Source organism: Danio rerio, chromosome 5 (assembly GCF_049306965.1).
Source record: "Danio rerio strain Tuebingen ecotype United States chromosome 5, GRCz12tu, whole genome shotgun sequence".
NCBI lineage: Eukaryota > Metazoa > Chordata > Actinopteri > Cypriniformes > Danionidae > Danio > Danio rerio.
Genome location: NC_133180.1, coordinates 74,697,686 through 74,713,165, shown reverse-complemented (window position 1 = coordinate 74,713,165; position 15,480 = coordinate 74,697,686). Strand labels below are relative to the sequence as shown.

The 15,480-nt window shown below is 40.1% G+C and overlaps 1 protein-coding gene across 4 annotated transcripts in view; it reads left to right on the top strand.

Moving 5' to 3' along the window:
• dlg4a (discs, large homolog 4a (Drosophila)) overlaps positions 1-15,480 on the top strand; it is a 226,871-nt gene that overhangs the window by 66,165 nt on the left and 145,226 nt on the right. For 2 of the 4 annotated variants that reach the window (XM_073951679.1, XM_009302020.5), the window contains exon 1: positions 2,425-2,649. The exons of the other annotated variants lie outside the window; for them this stretch is intronic. In XM_073951679.1, coding sequence (XP_073807780.1) covers positions 2,608-2,649 — 42 coding nt within the window. In that variant the 5' untranslated portion in view covers positions 2,425-2,607. Of the gene's footprint in view, positions 1-2,424; positions 2,650-15,480 lie in introns of those variants that run through there. 4 annotated transcript variants of the gene reach the window in all.

Below are 15,480 nucleotides of genomic sequence, written 5' to 3'. Positions count from 1 at the left end.
ACTCAAACAGCGCTGACATGTTTACATTGCCTGAAAGGTTTCTTATGCAACTGACCGAGCTGCTAATAGCAATGTCAGCATCAGTGTGTTTACTTTATATAGTGCTTTCAGTCAGCGCTTGACATGCTTTACATAGCATAAACATAAAAGCTCATTGAAACAGAACCAGCAAGCCAACAACATCACACCATATACTGTATATAGAGCGAACACAAAAATAACAACACGGTTTAAAGCCAACAGCATATTCCAGAGTGATGGCACAGATCCATCAGACAGAATTAATGCTGTATGATGAAAAAAATAAACTCAATATCTGGAAAAAGGAGCAAGATTACAAACTTACAAGGATTTGATAGTATGTCTAGATCCTGAAAATCCCTCTTATTGATGAATAACACCATGTTTTGTTAACCAGTTAAACTCTGCTGCTATTTTGTGATTTTTGCCTGGATTTTGCCTACCTAAATTTAAAAGCTTCCCAAATCCACATGCAGAGGTGTAAATGCAAAAATTTGGTATCATTTTAAAGAAAACCCTTTGAATTTTCATAAAACACTGCTGAAAGTGTTTAAAATACCTGTATATGTTGTCTGTGTTATAATAAACACCTAAATAAGAGCCACTTTTTGTATTTTTTTTTTTAAAAACTCAAATTTGAAAGTGTACCTTTTCGATTCGGTGTGGTCTAGCTTGCTGTAATTAATTTTGGTGGTCCCTGCACATGTCTGTAATCATAGGAAGAAAGAAAAATGTCTCTACCATAATCTATGCTAAAGTTATTGTATTCCAACTGATGAGAGGTGCTGTACAAGCCACAGGGAGCGATCATTGTTTTCATATTTCACTATTCTTTTGTTTGACCAAACATAATTCACTGTGTTTGAACCACATCAGACATATAAAAGGATTACTTACGCACATCACCTCAAAAACGGAGAATGGCCCTGAAGCGCACAGCATAAGGTAAGAGATGACAGCTGTCTGTGCTATCTGGGGCTGCTTATTGATCATAAATGTATTGTTTTCACTTCTGCGCCATGGAAACACCGAGATTCATTCTGCAACTGTTTGATATGTGAATATAATTCAGTAAAACAAATGCTAGAACTGTATGAGATCCGGCAAGAGCTTTTATATAGCTTCTACACTTTCAAACGAAACCACTTAAGATTGTCTGGTGCAATGCTAGCCCTTTAAATCTTAAAGCAAAAGTTGATGACGAGAGTTTAACTGGTTGCTTCTCTGTTGGAATTGAAACCTATTAGCTATATGAATCATAACATATGACTTTTTTTTATATTTATTTGTTGATTACACTTTGATAGGACGTTTTGCATCACTTGTTGAACAGCCTGTTACAGTCAGTGGTGTGATTGAGTTGGGACTCTGACAAACAGTATTGTCTTGTTTAAAACAACCATCATTTCTGCATTGTTTCAAACTAAAGTCAATGATAACAGCAGTGTATCCTTTTATCCTTGGGCATTTTATTTGATGCATAATTTCTAAAAGAGAAAGTTGTGTTCATCGGCGGTAGTTCCTTTTGAAGGCATCTTGAGTTAAAAAAAAAAAGCTCTGTATTTTTAATGTAACATGCAGAAGAACTGAGCTGGAAGTTGTGGGACCTGTTTTACATGATATAAAAGTTTGTCATGCATAACACACGTTCTGATGTGGATACAGATGTGACGTCATTTTCCTTTAAGAACACTGGGAAAAAAATGTCCTTAACAGGATACAAAAGTAGTGTAGTGCAGGATGAGTTACTATTTATTGGTCTTTTTTATTTATCTGCATAAACAGGTTACTTAAAATTAATTCTCTCAGTCTGTGTGAGCACAAGCATAAACATGCTCCGGTTTCCCCCAAAAGTCCAAAGACATGCGCTTTAGGTGAACTGGGTTGGCTAAATTGTCTGTAGTGTATGTATGAGATTGAGTGTGCATGGATGTTTCCCAGTGATGGGTTGCAGCTGGAACGGCATCCGCTGCGTAAAACAAATGCTGGATAAGTTGGCGGTTCATTCTGCTGTGGCGACCCCAGATCAATAAAGGGACTAAGCCAAAAAGAAAATGAATTATGAATATATAAATATTACTGATGTTTACTGTAGCACTTTTACAGTATTTTTTTTTTTACCAATTTTGCGACTTTGCATCAGAGATATTTTATATCACAGACATTTTTACAGATTATAAAAGACCTCAGGCTGAATGGCAATAAACCAATTTAGATTTGTCCTATGAATATATGGCAAAGCTTCTATACAGGAGCCAATAGAGAAGCCTCGTTCTTCAGCGTGTGTGTAAAGCGCATGCATGATGGGGATCTTCTTCTTCTTCCAGCACAAGCGTAGGTGAGCTGGTCTCTCATATCCCTCCTCTCATCTCTCCCACCCGCTCTCTTTCTTTTCTCTCTGTCACAAACCTGTTCAGTGACTCAGAGCTGGAGCCGTCTGCCAGCTTTTCTTTGTGTTCCTACACCAACTCTCTCTCTCTCTCTCTCCTTTACGCGCTTGTCCAGCCACTGTATCTTTCCCTCACTTTTCATCCCTGTTTTTTCCCCCTCATTGCGTTTGGCGTTTGCTTCGGTTGTTTGTGTCTGATGAGGGCTCGTGCGAAGCTTCCTCTGCTCTGCTCATGTGTGGTACGTACATACATTTTTTTTTCTCCCTTCACATCGTCTTTCTGGTGCAGGGCTGCTGTTGCATGTTGTTTATATCTGTACTGCGTGGATCTACAGTGTGTGTGTGTGTGTGATTAGTAACTGGTGCTGGATTTATGAAGGGACGCATGTGTGTTGACACTGAAGCTGCACGTGTGTGGATACATGTGTGTTCATCACATGTGCAAAATGAAATGGAAACAGGACGGAGCTGCTGTGAAATGCATTTATGGGTTAGCAATAGCATTTGTTGCATTGGTTAATGGGTTCACGGGTATTTTGTTAAATATACCGTTTGTTTTTGTATGTGTGTGTGTGTGTTTTAGACAGAGTAAAAGTCTGCGTGTGTCTTTTTGTCTGTCTGGAAGTAAACCAGGGTTTTTATTGTGTCCGTTTTGATGTGATTGTGTGGTCATGGCTCAACATGCGTCTTTAAATATGAAGGGATTGATTTGGAAATTGTTGTTATGTCAGCATATTCTGCTGAATAGATAGTATGGCCGCTTTTTAAGGGGCTGTGGGGCAGCAGTTTGGCATGTTGACTTGATATCCATCAAGCTCTCAACCAACCCCCTCACTCGTTTTTTTTTTTTTCAGACAAAATAGCATCGCTAATGTGGGCATATAATATTCATTGGCTTCCTTATTACTGCACAATGCTGTAAAGAGAGAGAGAGAGACAGAGAGAGAGAGAGAGAGTGAATGTGCGTCAACATTATGAGAAGGACAGGCAAAGAACTAAAGGTCAAAGGTCAGACGCCTGGCCTTAAACTGTGCAGTCAGCCTCCAGCTCGAGTTAAAGTGTTGTGAATCTGCTTGCATGTTCGAGCTAGCTAAGCTGCTAGTTTAGAATATACAGCTCTGTTGACTAGGATGACTAAGCTTTTGCAGGAAAATAATATAGTATTGTATAAGCAACTCATTTGGAGCACTGGCTGACATTAAGTAGTGAATAGCATGAGGAGAGAGACTCGGGTGTGAGTTGATTAGCATGTTGCTAACCTGACAATACAATACCCCTGCTGAAAAATCCAGCTTAAACCAGCCTAGGCTGGTTGGCTGGTTTTAGCTGGTCGACCAGGCTGGTTTTAGAGGGGTTTTGGCCACTTCCAGGCTGGTTTCCAGCCATTTCCAGCCTGGTCGTAGCTGGTCAGGCTGGGAGATGACCAGCTAAAACCAGCTTGACCAGCCTAGCCAAGCTGGGAGTCCAGCCAAAACCAGCTATATCCAGCTTAAACCAGGCTGGTCAAGCTGGTTTTAGTTGGATTTGGCTGGTAATTTTTCAGCCTGACCAGCTAAGACCAGGCTGGAAATGGCTGGAAACCAGCCTGGAAGTGACCAAAACCACTCTAAAACCAGGCTGGTCATCCAGCTTAAACCAGCCAATTAGCCTAGGCTAGGTTAATAGTTTCATGATCAATCTATTTACATTTGTAAAAACTATTAAGTTAACTTAATGCGGGTTTCGTCCGGGCCATCCCTACTGAAAAAACTGGTTAAACCAGCTTAAGCTGGTTGGCTGGTTTTGACTGGGCCAGCTTGACCAGCCTGGTTAAACCAGGACATAGCTGGTTTTGATTGGGCTCCCAGCCTGACTAGGCTGGTCAAGCTGGTTTTAGCTGGTCATCTCCTAACTTGACCAGCTAAGACCAGGCTGCAGGGCCGGAGTGGGACTCCTTTTCAGCCCTGGAGTTTCAAGCCTCAGACCAAATTCAGTTTCTAATTACACTATCACGTCTTTTTTTGAGAAAACAGCTGCTTTATAACTTAAAATGTTCAACAACCCTAACAGTATTATATGTCTTAACAAAAAAAAAAAAAAAAAACATACTAAGACAAGGATCAAACCCGGGTCGGCAGCATCATACTCTTACATGCTATCCACTGGACCACAACAGCTGTATATTGAGGAGTGACTCATCTGAGTTATATCATCAATAACCTGCATGCTGGTTATATATATATATATATAAAGAGCAGAGCTGCGCTAAAATAATGATTAAGAAAACTGTGGTCAAGTAAATAAATAAATTAATTTAAAAAGTGTGACTGCTGAGAGCAACAGATTCTGGAGCTAGGGACACCGGCCCTCGTGGCCAAAAAACGGACCGGCCCACCGGGAATTCTCCCGGTCCTCCCAATTAGCCAATCCGGGCCTGCCAGGCTGGAAATGGCTGGAAACCACCCTGGAAGTGGTCAAAACCCCTCTTAAACCAGCCTGGTTGATCAGCTAAAACCAGCCAACCAGCATAGTAAGTTGGGGATATATTCACGAGTGCAGTGGATTGGTGCAGCGGCAGCAGTAATGCAGTCGATGTATCAGTCCGTTGTGGTAAAGAAGAAGCTGAGCCAAAAGGTAAAGCTCTCGATTTACCGCTCAATCTACATTCCTACTCTCACCTATGGTCATGAGCTGTGGGTCATGACCGAAAGGACAACACCTCAGATTCAAGCGGCCGAAATGAGTTTCATTCACATGGTGGCAGGGCGCACCATTATAAACAGGGTGAGGAGCTCTGTCACCCAGGTGGAGCTTGGAGTAGAGCTGCTGCTCCTCCACATCGAGAGAAGTCAGCTGAGTTGGATCGGGCGTCTGTTTCGGATGCCTTCTGGACGCCAACCTAGGGAGGTGTTCCAGGCATGTCCCACCGGGAGGAGGCCTCAGGGAAGACCCAGGACACGCTTCTCTCGGCTGGCCTGGGAACGCCTCGAGATCCCCCCAAAGGAGCTGGGGGAAGAGTCTGGGGAGAGGAAAGTCTAGAGTTCTCCCGGCCCCGGTTAAGCGGATGAAAACTACATGACATTAGGTTAACTTTAACTAGTGTGTCAGTGGTTATCACTGTCGCCTCACAGCAAGAAGGTTGTGGTTCGAGTCCCGGCTAGTCCAGTTCTGTGTGGAGTTTGCATGTTCTCCCTTTGGTTTGGTTCTCTGGTTTCCCCTTACAGTCCAAACACATGCGCTATAGGTGAATTGGATGAACTAAACTGACTGTATGAGTGTGTGTGTGTGAATGAGGGGCATCCGCTGCATAAGACATATGCTGGAATAGTTTGCGGTTCATTCCGCTGTGGTGACTCTTAATAAATCAGGGTCTAAGCCGAAGGAAAATGAATGAATGAATTTAGAGATATTTTGTATGAAGAATATAAGTTATGTGGTCAGTCAAATAAGCCTATGACAGGAGATAACACTGGACGCCTACCTGCTGCGGCTGTTGTGCACATTAATAAACAGTGTTTAATAGCAGTGTTCATTTGGTGTTTGGATTGTTAAATTTGTAATCCGCACTGCAGCTTTCAGAAATGGCCTTTATTGAAGATCTGGGAATTAACTACAAGCAGTCAGAGGTTTAGGGCTGGTAGAACATTAATGTGTGAATATTTTTTAAAATACGTTGCTTATTTCTGAGCTGAATCGTTAGCATCATTGCTCCTGTCTTCAGTGTCATGATCATGATAACAGTCTGATATGATAATATAAAATTTCTTATTAATTTGGACAAATAATGTAAAATATTTAGGAACTATATGGCATACAGATTGTTTTACAGATGCACTTCTAGTGTTTTGTCGGTAAATAATTTAAATTATTAAACTGAAACAAATTGAATGACTAATTGGAAGATGCACCCCTCACTGGCAAAGGTCCAGAATTTGTTCCATAAATGATCTCATTTGTCCTATTTTGACTGCTATGTCATCATAAATAGTAAAAATAATAGAGCTGTGAACCTACACTAGTCTCACGGTTCGGTTACGATTACCATGCCATCGATTCGGTTCAATTCGATATTTCGGTGCATCACGGTGCATTGACGATGCTTTTATATTTTCTTCACAGCAGCAGCTCTTGTATTAAAATGTATGAATATATTTATATTTTTATAGGCTTTTATTTGTAATACATTTGTGTCATTCAATACAAACAGTCAGAAATATAAACTGTAACTTTAAAGAGCCCATATTATACATGAAATAGGGTCATATCTTGGTTGTAAGGGTCTCCAACAACAGTCTCATATGCATGCAAGGTCAAAAAACACTTTCATGGTCTTATAATCTGCATTTATTTTTACCTAATTATCCCAGCGACTCCCGTATGAATCGTCCAGTGATTCATTTGTTCCCAAACCCCTCCTTAGCGCGAAGCTAATCTGCGCTGATTGGACCAATGACAGTCTGTCGCGATTGGTCGACTGCCTTCAGTCAGAGAGGGAAATGGCCAACAGCTAATCAGCAATATAAAAGTAATCACAGTTCATACGCGCTCGATAGTGTAGGCGTGGATTTAAGCTGCCACACACACACAAAAACACACACACACCTCCGGACGACAACGCTCCCGCTTCCGCCCGCACCCGCCAGGTTTTAGCCTGAGAACCCGCTCCGTTTTCTGCCAGCCACGCCCGATCTCGCTAGAGCGGGGGAGAACACAACCAAAAGTCACCCAGCTAAACAGTCCAGACAGCCAAGATGTCTGTATAAACACACACACAGCACAAAGCTCGCTCTCGCTCCTCTCTCTCTCTCTCTCTCTCTCTCTCATACGCGCGCGTGCACTAACACACACAAGCAGACTCTCTCTTTCTCATTCGCATAGCAATGTCCGTGATATTGCTAGACAGCCCGCTCCCGTCCCAAATTAAACCCGTTACCGACCGCTCCCGCGATTTATTCGGAAATTTATTCCCGCGCCGCAGAAATCTGGCGCGGGGACAGCCGCGGGAATGCACAACTCTACCTCGGAGCTCCGTCAACAAAGCAGCACGCGTCGCGTTTTTAACGTGACTTTGCACGCGATAAGAGAATATAGCCAGTTAACCTGATACAGTACACTCGGTTACAAGTAACAAATCACAACTAAATACATTTGCAAGCTAGAGTCAACGAGGCAACAACTTTAACCGCATGTACTTACACTTCAGAAAGGTAGGAAGAAACCCATCCTGACGTCCATCAGTAAGTTAATCTTTACTGATCCTTCCTTTAACAAACTCAGATGAAGTATTCTTTGTAGCATGTAGCTTCCAGAAGTTTCCAGTAGCTTCCAACTGCTTGGCTATAATGCTGATGTTTCATCTTTGGGTAGAGACTCAATATATTCATCTGCAGTGTGACTTCAATCGACCGGCATGTTTGTGTGTGTGTGTGTTTGTTTGTGTGTGTGTCTGTGTGTGTGTCTGGGTTTCTGCGTCAGAGGGCGGGGCCTCAGGTTTGAAATCTCCCGGGTTTGCGCGTGCACGTGAAAAACTTTGTTTCGTTCGTACGTCATGGCGAAACACCTAATGAGTCGGTATCAAGGCGACTCGTTTGAAGCACTATGAGTCGACTCTTTTATAGATGAATCAACCGTTTTAAACACTGTATTCTTACAGATTTAAGCCTGAGCTGGATACTTCACTTCACTTAGAGCTGTGTTACACACTACATGGAGGGGAATTTTCAAAAACCCATAATATGGGCTCTTTAAAAATAACGAGCATTAAGCAAATAATATAAACAAATATAAATATCCAGCTCAATTTCTGATCCTTGTCGAGTTCTCTTACACCCCTTCTATTGGTCACACCCTCAACAAAAACGGTTGCGATTGGCTCTTGCGCGCTGCGCTCTTCAGATGAATGATAAGCGGCAGGCGGCAGCGGCGATCTCACAGCTGATCTATTATAGACACGGTGGAGAAAACTCTGCAGACACGCGCTCGTTTCTGTATGCAAAAATAACACTGTAAAACAGCCGAGAGGAGAAGAAAAGCCACGCCAGCAGGTCAAATGGGCCACTGTGTGTGTGTGAGAGAGAGAGAGAGACAGAGACAGAGACAGAGCGAGCGGGCGAGAGAGAGAGAGAAATGGAGTAGGCTTCTTTCATTCTCAAACACACACAGTGAAATTGTGCACAGTTCATGAGTATTAAGTAGTTAGAGCGTTGTAAATAATCGCGATCGTCTCCCTCGCGACAGAGCGCATATGAGGTAAATGACGTCAGTAATAACTGGTTATGATTATTACTAGGGATGTAACGGTATTGTAAATACCATCATACCGCAATATTAATTTTTTTCGATATTACCGTAGTCGCATGACTTGATAAAACTATAGGTCTTCTGAGAAAATTTGCTCAGGCGAATGAAGCGAACGGGAGGTAGCGGAAACTACAATTCCCATCAGCCCAGGCGTGGCCATAATCTTTTGCGGTCTGTTGTCGCTACAGATCCAGTAATGCGGAAATGGAGTGTGCTGCTAGAAGCGGGGATGAAAAAGAGCTGGAAATGATCGAACCAAAAGCGGGTGTTGTCGCCACGCGCATACTGAATAGCGGTGTTGTCGGGCGCGTTCTGATCAGCTGTGTTGTCGCACGCGTACTGTAAAGCAGGGAGGGGGGGTTGAGCGTGCATACTCAAGAGCGGTGTTGTCGCGCGCCTACTGTAGGGCGGAACGGAGGGTGTGTCGCGTCGCGGGGGCACTTTTGATCATTTTGGAAGGGCATTTTCTATCCAAGACTAAAAAAGGCATGTGCACTGCACAGGCTGAGCCCTATGTGTGCACGTGCCTGCAAGTTGGGGAATACGACTAATAACAGTCATGGGGACTGCAGAAACACAGCACACTGTTCAGATTGATGCAGACATTGACTTGTACCGCAAAGAGACCTCTATCTCACTCATGGTTTGTCCTCTCAAGTGGTGGAAAGACAATGCACGTTACCCACTGCTGTCAACATGGACCAAGTCATATCTCTGTCCCAGAAACCTCAGTCCCAAATGAGAGGGGTTTTTCTGTTGCAGGGGACATTGTAAATACCCAGAGATACCAGCTTTTACCAGATTATATTTATATGATAATTTTCCTTTAAACCCATCTCTATCTAAGTGAGTGAGTGATTAAATGTTGAAAGTGATGAGTTTTCAACAATACTAAATTGAAACTTTATTTTTTTACATGGTTTAATAATTTTTTGTTATTAAAATTGAAGTTCCTGTTTCAAAGCTTACAGATAGATGGCTAATTTGTATGTCATTGACATTTTTGGCACTTTTTTGGAGTATTTTCATAAGTTTTGTTTTTTCCTGTAAATGATTCAATAAATACCGTACTGTGCCATTCATACCGAGGTATTACCGTACCGTGAAATTCTGATACCGTTACATCCCTAATTATTACTGAACCGATACCGAATTGTCCGCGTCTGCATCGCGGTGCATCGAAGAAACGATTAATTTTGACACCCCTAAAAAATAACCCATCAAAAAGGCTTTAAGACCAAGTGGAATCCTGGTTTGACATCTGCTAATCAGCTTTGGCCCATGCAAACATTTATTCTTCATGAGTTCAACATCCAGCTGTGGAAGAAAACATCTGATATAACAGAAAACATTTGACAAGTAACTTTTATTCTGTAAATCTTGAACCTTATTCTTGAAAGAATACATGACCAATAAAAAAGTGTGAAGCACTTGTACAAGAGAAGCACTTGTACAAAATTAAATTATTATTATTATGTTTCAGTTTTTTTATTGTTATGGCCGAATTCTGGCGACGCAGTAGGTAGAGCTGTCGCCTCACATCAAGAAGGTCACTGGTTCGAGCCTCAGCTGTGTCAGTTGGCGTTTCTGTGTGGAGTTTGCATGTTCTCCCTGCGTTCGTGTGGGTTTCCTCTGGGTGCTCCGGTTTCCCCTACAGTTCAAAGACATGCGGTACAGATGAATTAGGTAGGCTAAATTGTCTGTAGTGAATGAGTGTGTATGGATGTTTCCGAGAGATGGGTTCCAGCTGGAAGAGCATCCGCTGCGTAAAACATGTGCTGGATAAGTTGGCGATTCATTCCGCTGTGGTGACCCCAGAATAATAAAGGGACTAAAAAGACAATGAATGAATGGCCAAATTCTGACTGAGGAATGTTAAATGTGCTGGCCAGTTCTTTATTTCCTTAATAAATCACACTAGGCTACAGATTTTAATTTAAAACTTTTATTTCTAATGATATTTGATGCAATACATTTCTATTTTAAAAACAAATATTTGTCATAGGCGACGCAGTAGCGCAGCAGGTAGTGCTGTCGCCTCACAGCAAGAAGGTTGCTGGTTTGAGCCTCGGCTTGGTCAGCTGGTGTTTCTGTGCGGAGTTTGCATGTTCTCCCTGCGTTTGTGTGGGTTTCCTCCAGTTGCTCCGGTTTCCCCCACAGTCCAAAGACATGCGGTACAGGTGAATCGGGTAGGCTGGAAGGGCATCCGCTGCGTAAAACTTGTGCTGGATAAGTTGGCGGTTTATTCCGCTCTGGCAACCCTGGATTAATAGAGGGATTAAGCCGAATAGAAAATAAATGAATGAATGAATATTTGTCATATTTTTTTATTCTAAATACTTAGGAAATGTTTTTGATGCATCAAAAAGTGTGGTTATGATTACCATCCGACAAACTAATCCGGCTAAAGATGCTAAAGTGCTTAAAATGTCACTTAAATTCAGTATTAAAATCTTATAATTAAATAGAAAATGAGGCAAAACCCTTGAGAAAAAAAGAACAACCCCTTTCACCAGGCAGGCTACAGGCCTGATATTCACTCATTCATTCATTCATTCATTTTCTTTTCGGCTTTGTCCCTTTATTAATCTGGGGTCGCCACAGCAGAATGAACCGCCAACTTATCCCGAATATGTTTTACACAGCGGATGCCCTTCCAGCTGTAACCCATCACTGGGAAACATCTATACACACACTCATTCAGCATCGATATCACAATGTGTGTGTCCCCAATAGTCACATCGATGATATGCGATGATGAGTATGAATTATAGTTGATCAACAATTGAGAATACATGGGATTTGTGAAGCCATTGCAAAGTATAACCACAACAGGGTTAAACTTCCTCATTTTTATGTGTTTTAAAGGCATTTAAAGTGTAAAGAGTGAAGTATTCAGCACAATAACGTACAACATTTGTAACTTTAATCAAGTGTGTTTGAGGTTTTCCTTCAATACTATTCTACAGTTGTGCCTCCAATTAACTCAAATGTTGTCAATTAGCCAATCAGAAACCTCCAAAACTTTGACACCATCATCTGAGCTTTTTCAGAGGACTAATAATCATTGTATGTAAACTTGACTTTTAGGAAAAGGTATGACAATTTCTCCCAAAAAATATCTCTCTCATTATTCTGCTATTAAGCATAACAGAAACAAATGTGATGATCCGAACTAAAAGAGAAAAAGTTATTCACATTAACATCTCACTTTTTTCTGGTTTAAACTGTGTGTGTGTGTGTGTGTGTGTGTGTGTGTGTGTGTATGTATGTATATATATATATATATATATATATATATATATATATATATATATATATATATATATATATATATATACATATATACATATATACATATATATATATATATATATATATATATATATATATATATATATATATATATATACATATATACATATATATATATATATACATATATACATATATATATATATATATATATATATATATATATATATATATATATATATATATATATATATATACACACACACAAATATATATATATATATATATATATATATATATATATATATATATATATATATATATATATATATATATATATATATATATATATAATTAAAAAATTATTTGGGTTGATAATCCCATTGCTACCTCTGAAGTATTTCCTAAAAATATGCACAGTATGAATAAAAACAGTGCTGTTTAATTAATCATTTATTTATTGTAAATAGTGTTGTCAAATTAAAAAGTAGGTCCAAATGACAATGTGTTGCCATCCCTGTTTTCCCTGCTGGATACAGCAGTTTTATGTGAGATGCAGTGGAGAAATTATCAATGGTGAATATATAATCCAGATGCACTGATTGTGAATGTGTGTCTTTCTCATTCATACACACATCATCCCAAAAACAAAGCATATTGCAGTCTGTGACCATTAAAGCAGGCGAAAGACAATGAGCTAAAGCTTTTTGTCATAAACAGCAACATTTGAATTCATAACAGGGTATAATTGTGCCAAGGATGAAAACGGTGACAGCCGAATAAAGAAATTTAGGTCTCTTCCTTACAATCATACGGATTCTTAAGATTTAGATTATATCACACAATTTGACTAGTTTTCATTGTGTATTTTATGGTTGTATTCTTTTGACTGAATATCCCATTGCAAAATATTGTAAATGAAGTCACAATTATTATAATTTTTTTAAAAATATTTCCCGAACAATGTTTAACAGCAAGGAATTTTTCACAGTATTTACTATAATATTTTTTCTTCTGGAGAAAGTCTTATTTGTTTTATTTCGGCTAGAATGAAAGCAGTTTTTAATATTTATAAAACCATTTAAGGTCAATATTATTAGCCCCCTTAAGCAATATTTCGATTGTTTACAGAACAAACCACTGTTATACAATGACTTGCCTAATTACCCTAACTTGCCTAATTAACCTTGTTAAGCCTTTAAATGTCACTTTAAGCTGAATACTAGTATTCATTTGAACCATTATGCAGATATTAAGTAAATAAGCCAACTTAATAAATGCATTTCAGGATATTGTAAAGTAATGGAGTATAATCACAATGGTTATGATTTCAGTGCTGATCCGTGTTCATTTATGAGTCTGCAAAGTCGCTCGTACATAATTGATGTTTCAGAAGTCAATACATCAATAGTGTACACTTAGACGCTGTTAATATGTCAATATTGCAATTTTTATTGTCAATGCAAGTGTAAGTAAATGTATGATACACTATACACTCACTGGCCACTTTATTAGGTACACCTTACTAGTGGACCCCCTTTTGCCTTCGGAACTGCCTTAATTCTTTGTGGCATAGATTTAACAAGGAGCTGGAAATATTCCTATGAGATTTTGCTCAATATTGACATGATAGCATCACACTGTTGCTGCAGATTTGTCGGCTGCACATCCATGATGCGAATCTGCAGTTTAACCACATCCCAAAGGTGCTCTATTGGATTGAGCTCTGGTGACTGTGGAGGCCATTTGAGTACAGTGAACTCATTGTCATGTTCAAGAAACCAGAGATGATTCATGCTTTATGACATGGTGCAATATCCTGCTGGTAGTAGCCATCAGAAGATGCTCAATTGGTACTAATGGGCCCAAAGTGTGCCAAGACAGTATCCCCCACACCATTACACCACTAGCAGCAGCATGAACTATTGATACAAGGCAAGATGGATCCATGCTTTCATGTTGTTGATGCCAAATTCTGAACCGACCATCTGAATTTGGCAGCAGAAATGGAGACTCGTCAGATCAGGCAATGTTTTCCAATCTTCTATTGTCCAATTTTGTTGAGCCTGTGTGAATTGTAGCCTCAGTTTCCTGTTCTTAGCTGACAGGAGCGGCACCCGGTGTGGTCTGCTGCTGCTGTAGCCCATCTGCCTCAAGGTTGGACGTGTTGGGTGTTCAGAGATGCTCTTCTTCATTCCTCGGTTGTAACGAGTGCTTATTTGAGTTACTGTTGTCTTTCTGTCAGCTGGAACCAGTCTGGCCATTCTCCTCTGACCTCTGGCAAGGCATTTGCACCCACAGATCTGCCGCTCGCTGAATATTTTCTCTTTTTCAGACCATTCTCTGTAAACCCTAGAGATGGTTGTGCGTGAAAATCCCAGTAGATCAGCAGTTTCTGAAATACTCAGATGAGCCGTCTGGCACCTACAACCATGCCACATTCAAAATTCCTTAAATCACCTTTCTTCCCCATTCTGATGCTCGGTTTGAACTGCAGCAGATCATCTTTACCATGCAACAAGTTGCCGCCATGTGATTCGCTGATTAGACATTTTTGTTAACGAGCAGTTGGACAAGTGTACCTAATAGTGACCAGTGGGTGTACACAAAAATATCATTGTATAACAGCCTACAGAAAATATGAATTTAAAACAGAGATCTGTTGGCGGTGTTTTCATTTATGCTCTCCACTGTACATGCTATTTGTTGATTTATTAAGCAATCATTGGCCCTTGGTAATCCAATTGCTTTTTTGTCTTGTTTCTAGTCCAAATATTTAAAAAGTCTTAAATTAAGAAGCATTTCTGGAAAAGCAAAAAAAAAGTATTGTTTTGATTGAATTAAGCAAAATAATCTTCCAATGCATGTAAGCAAAATAATTGTAACGAATCAGGGTAGAACGTAAATGAGGAAAGAGAATGGGTGTACAGGCAAGGTTAACACAGGGTCAAACAGGAGCATGCAGGTAATCCAGAGAATGGTCATTATAACAGGGGAATAGTTGAGGCAGGCGGCAAAACAACTTAAACAGTAAATACAAACAAGGGTGCAAAACCAGGAATGGCAAGACAAGCAAACTGCTAGGAAATGCTCACTTACAGTTAAAAAGACTCAGCAATGTGTGTGTGAACGAGAGCACTAAATATAGTCCATGTAATCAGTCTATGATGAGCTTCCAGCTGTGTGTGCAATCAGGGAGAGCTGGAACTGGTGTGTGTGTGAGATGCATGATGGAATCTGTAGTTCATATCAATGGCAGACTTATTCAGCGATGTGCAAATGCTAGATCGCTGGTGATCGTGACAATAATCTTAGACATAAAAAACAAGATTATTTGCTTGCCTCAATGGCAGATTATTTTGCTTGTTTTAAGGGAAAACTCACTTAGTTTGGCTTATTATTTCTTAAAACAAGACCAAATGTTTTGCTTGTGCTTCTTGATTTAATATTTTTTAGTTATTTGGACTAGAAACAAGACAAAAAAATGGAAGTATGAAAAGCATTCTTTGTGTGTATGTGGTTGTGTGTGTGTGTGT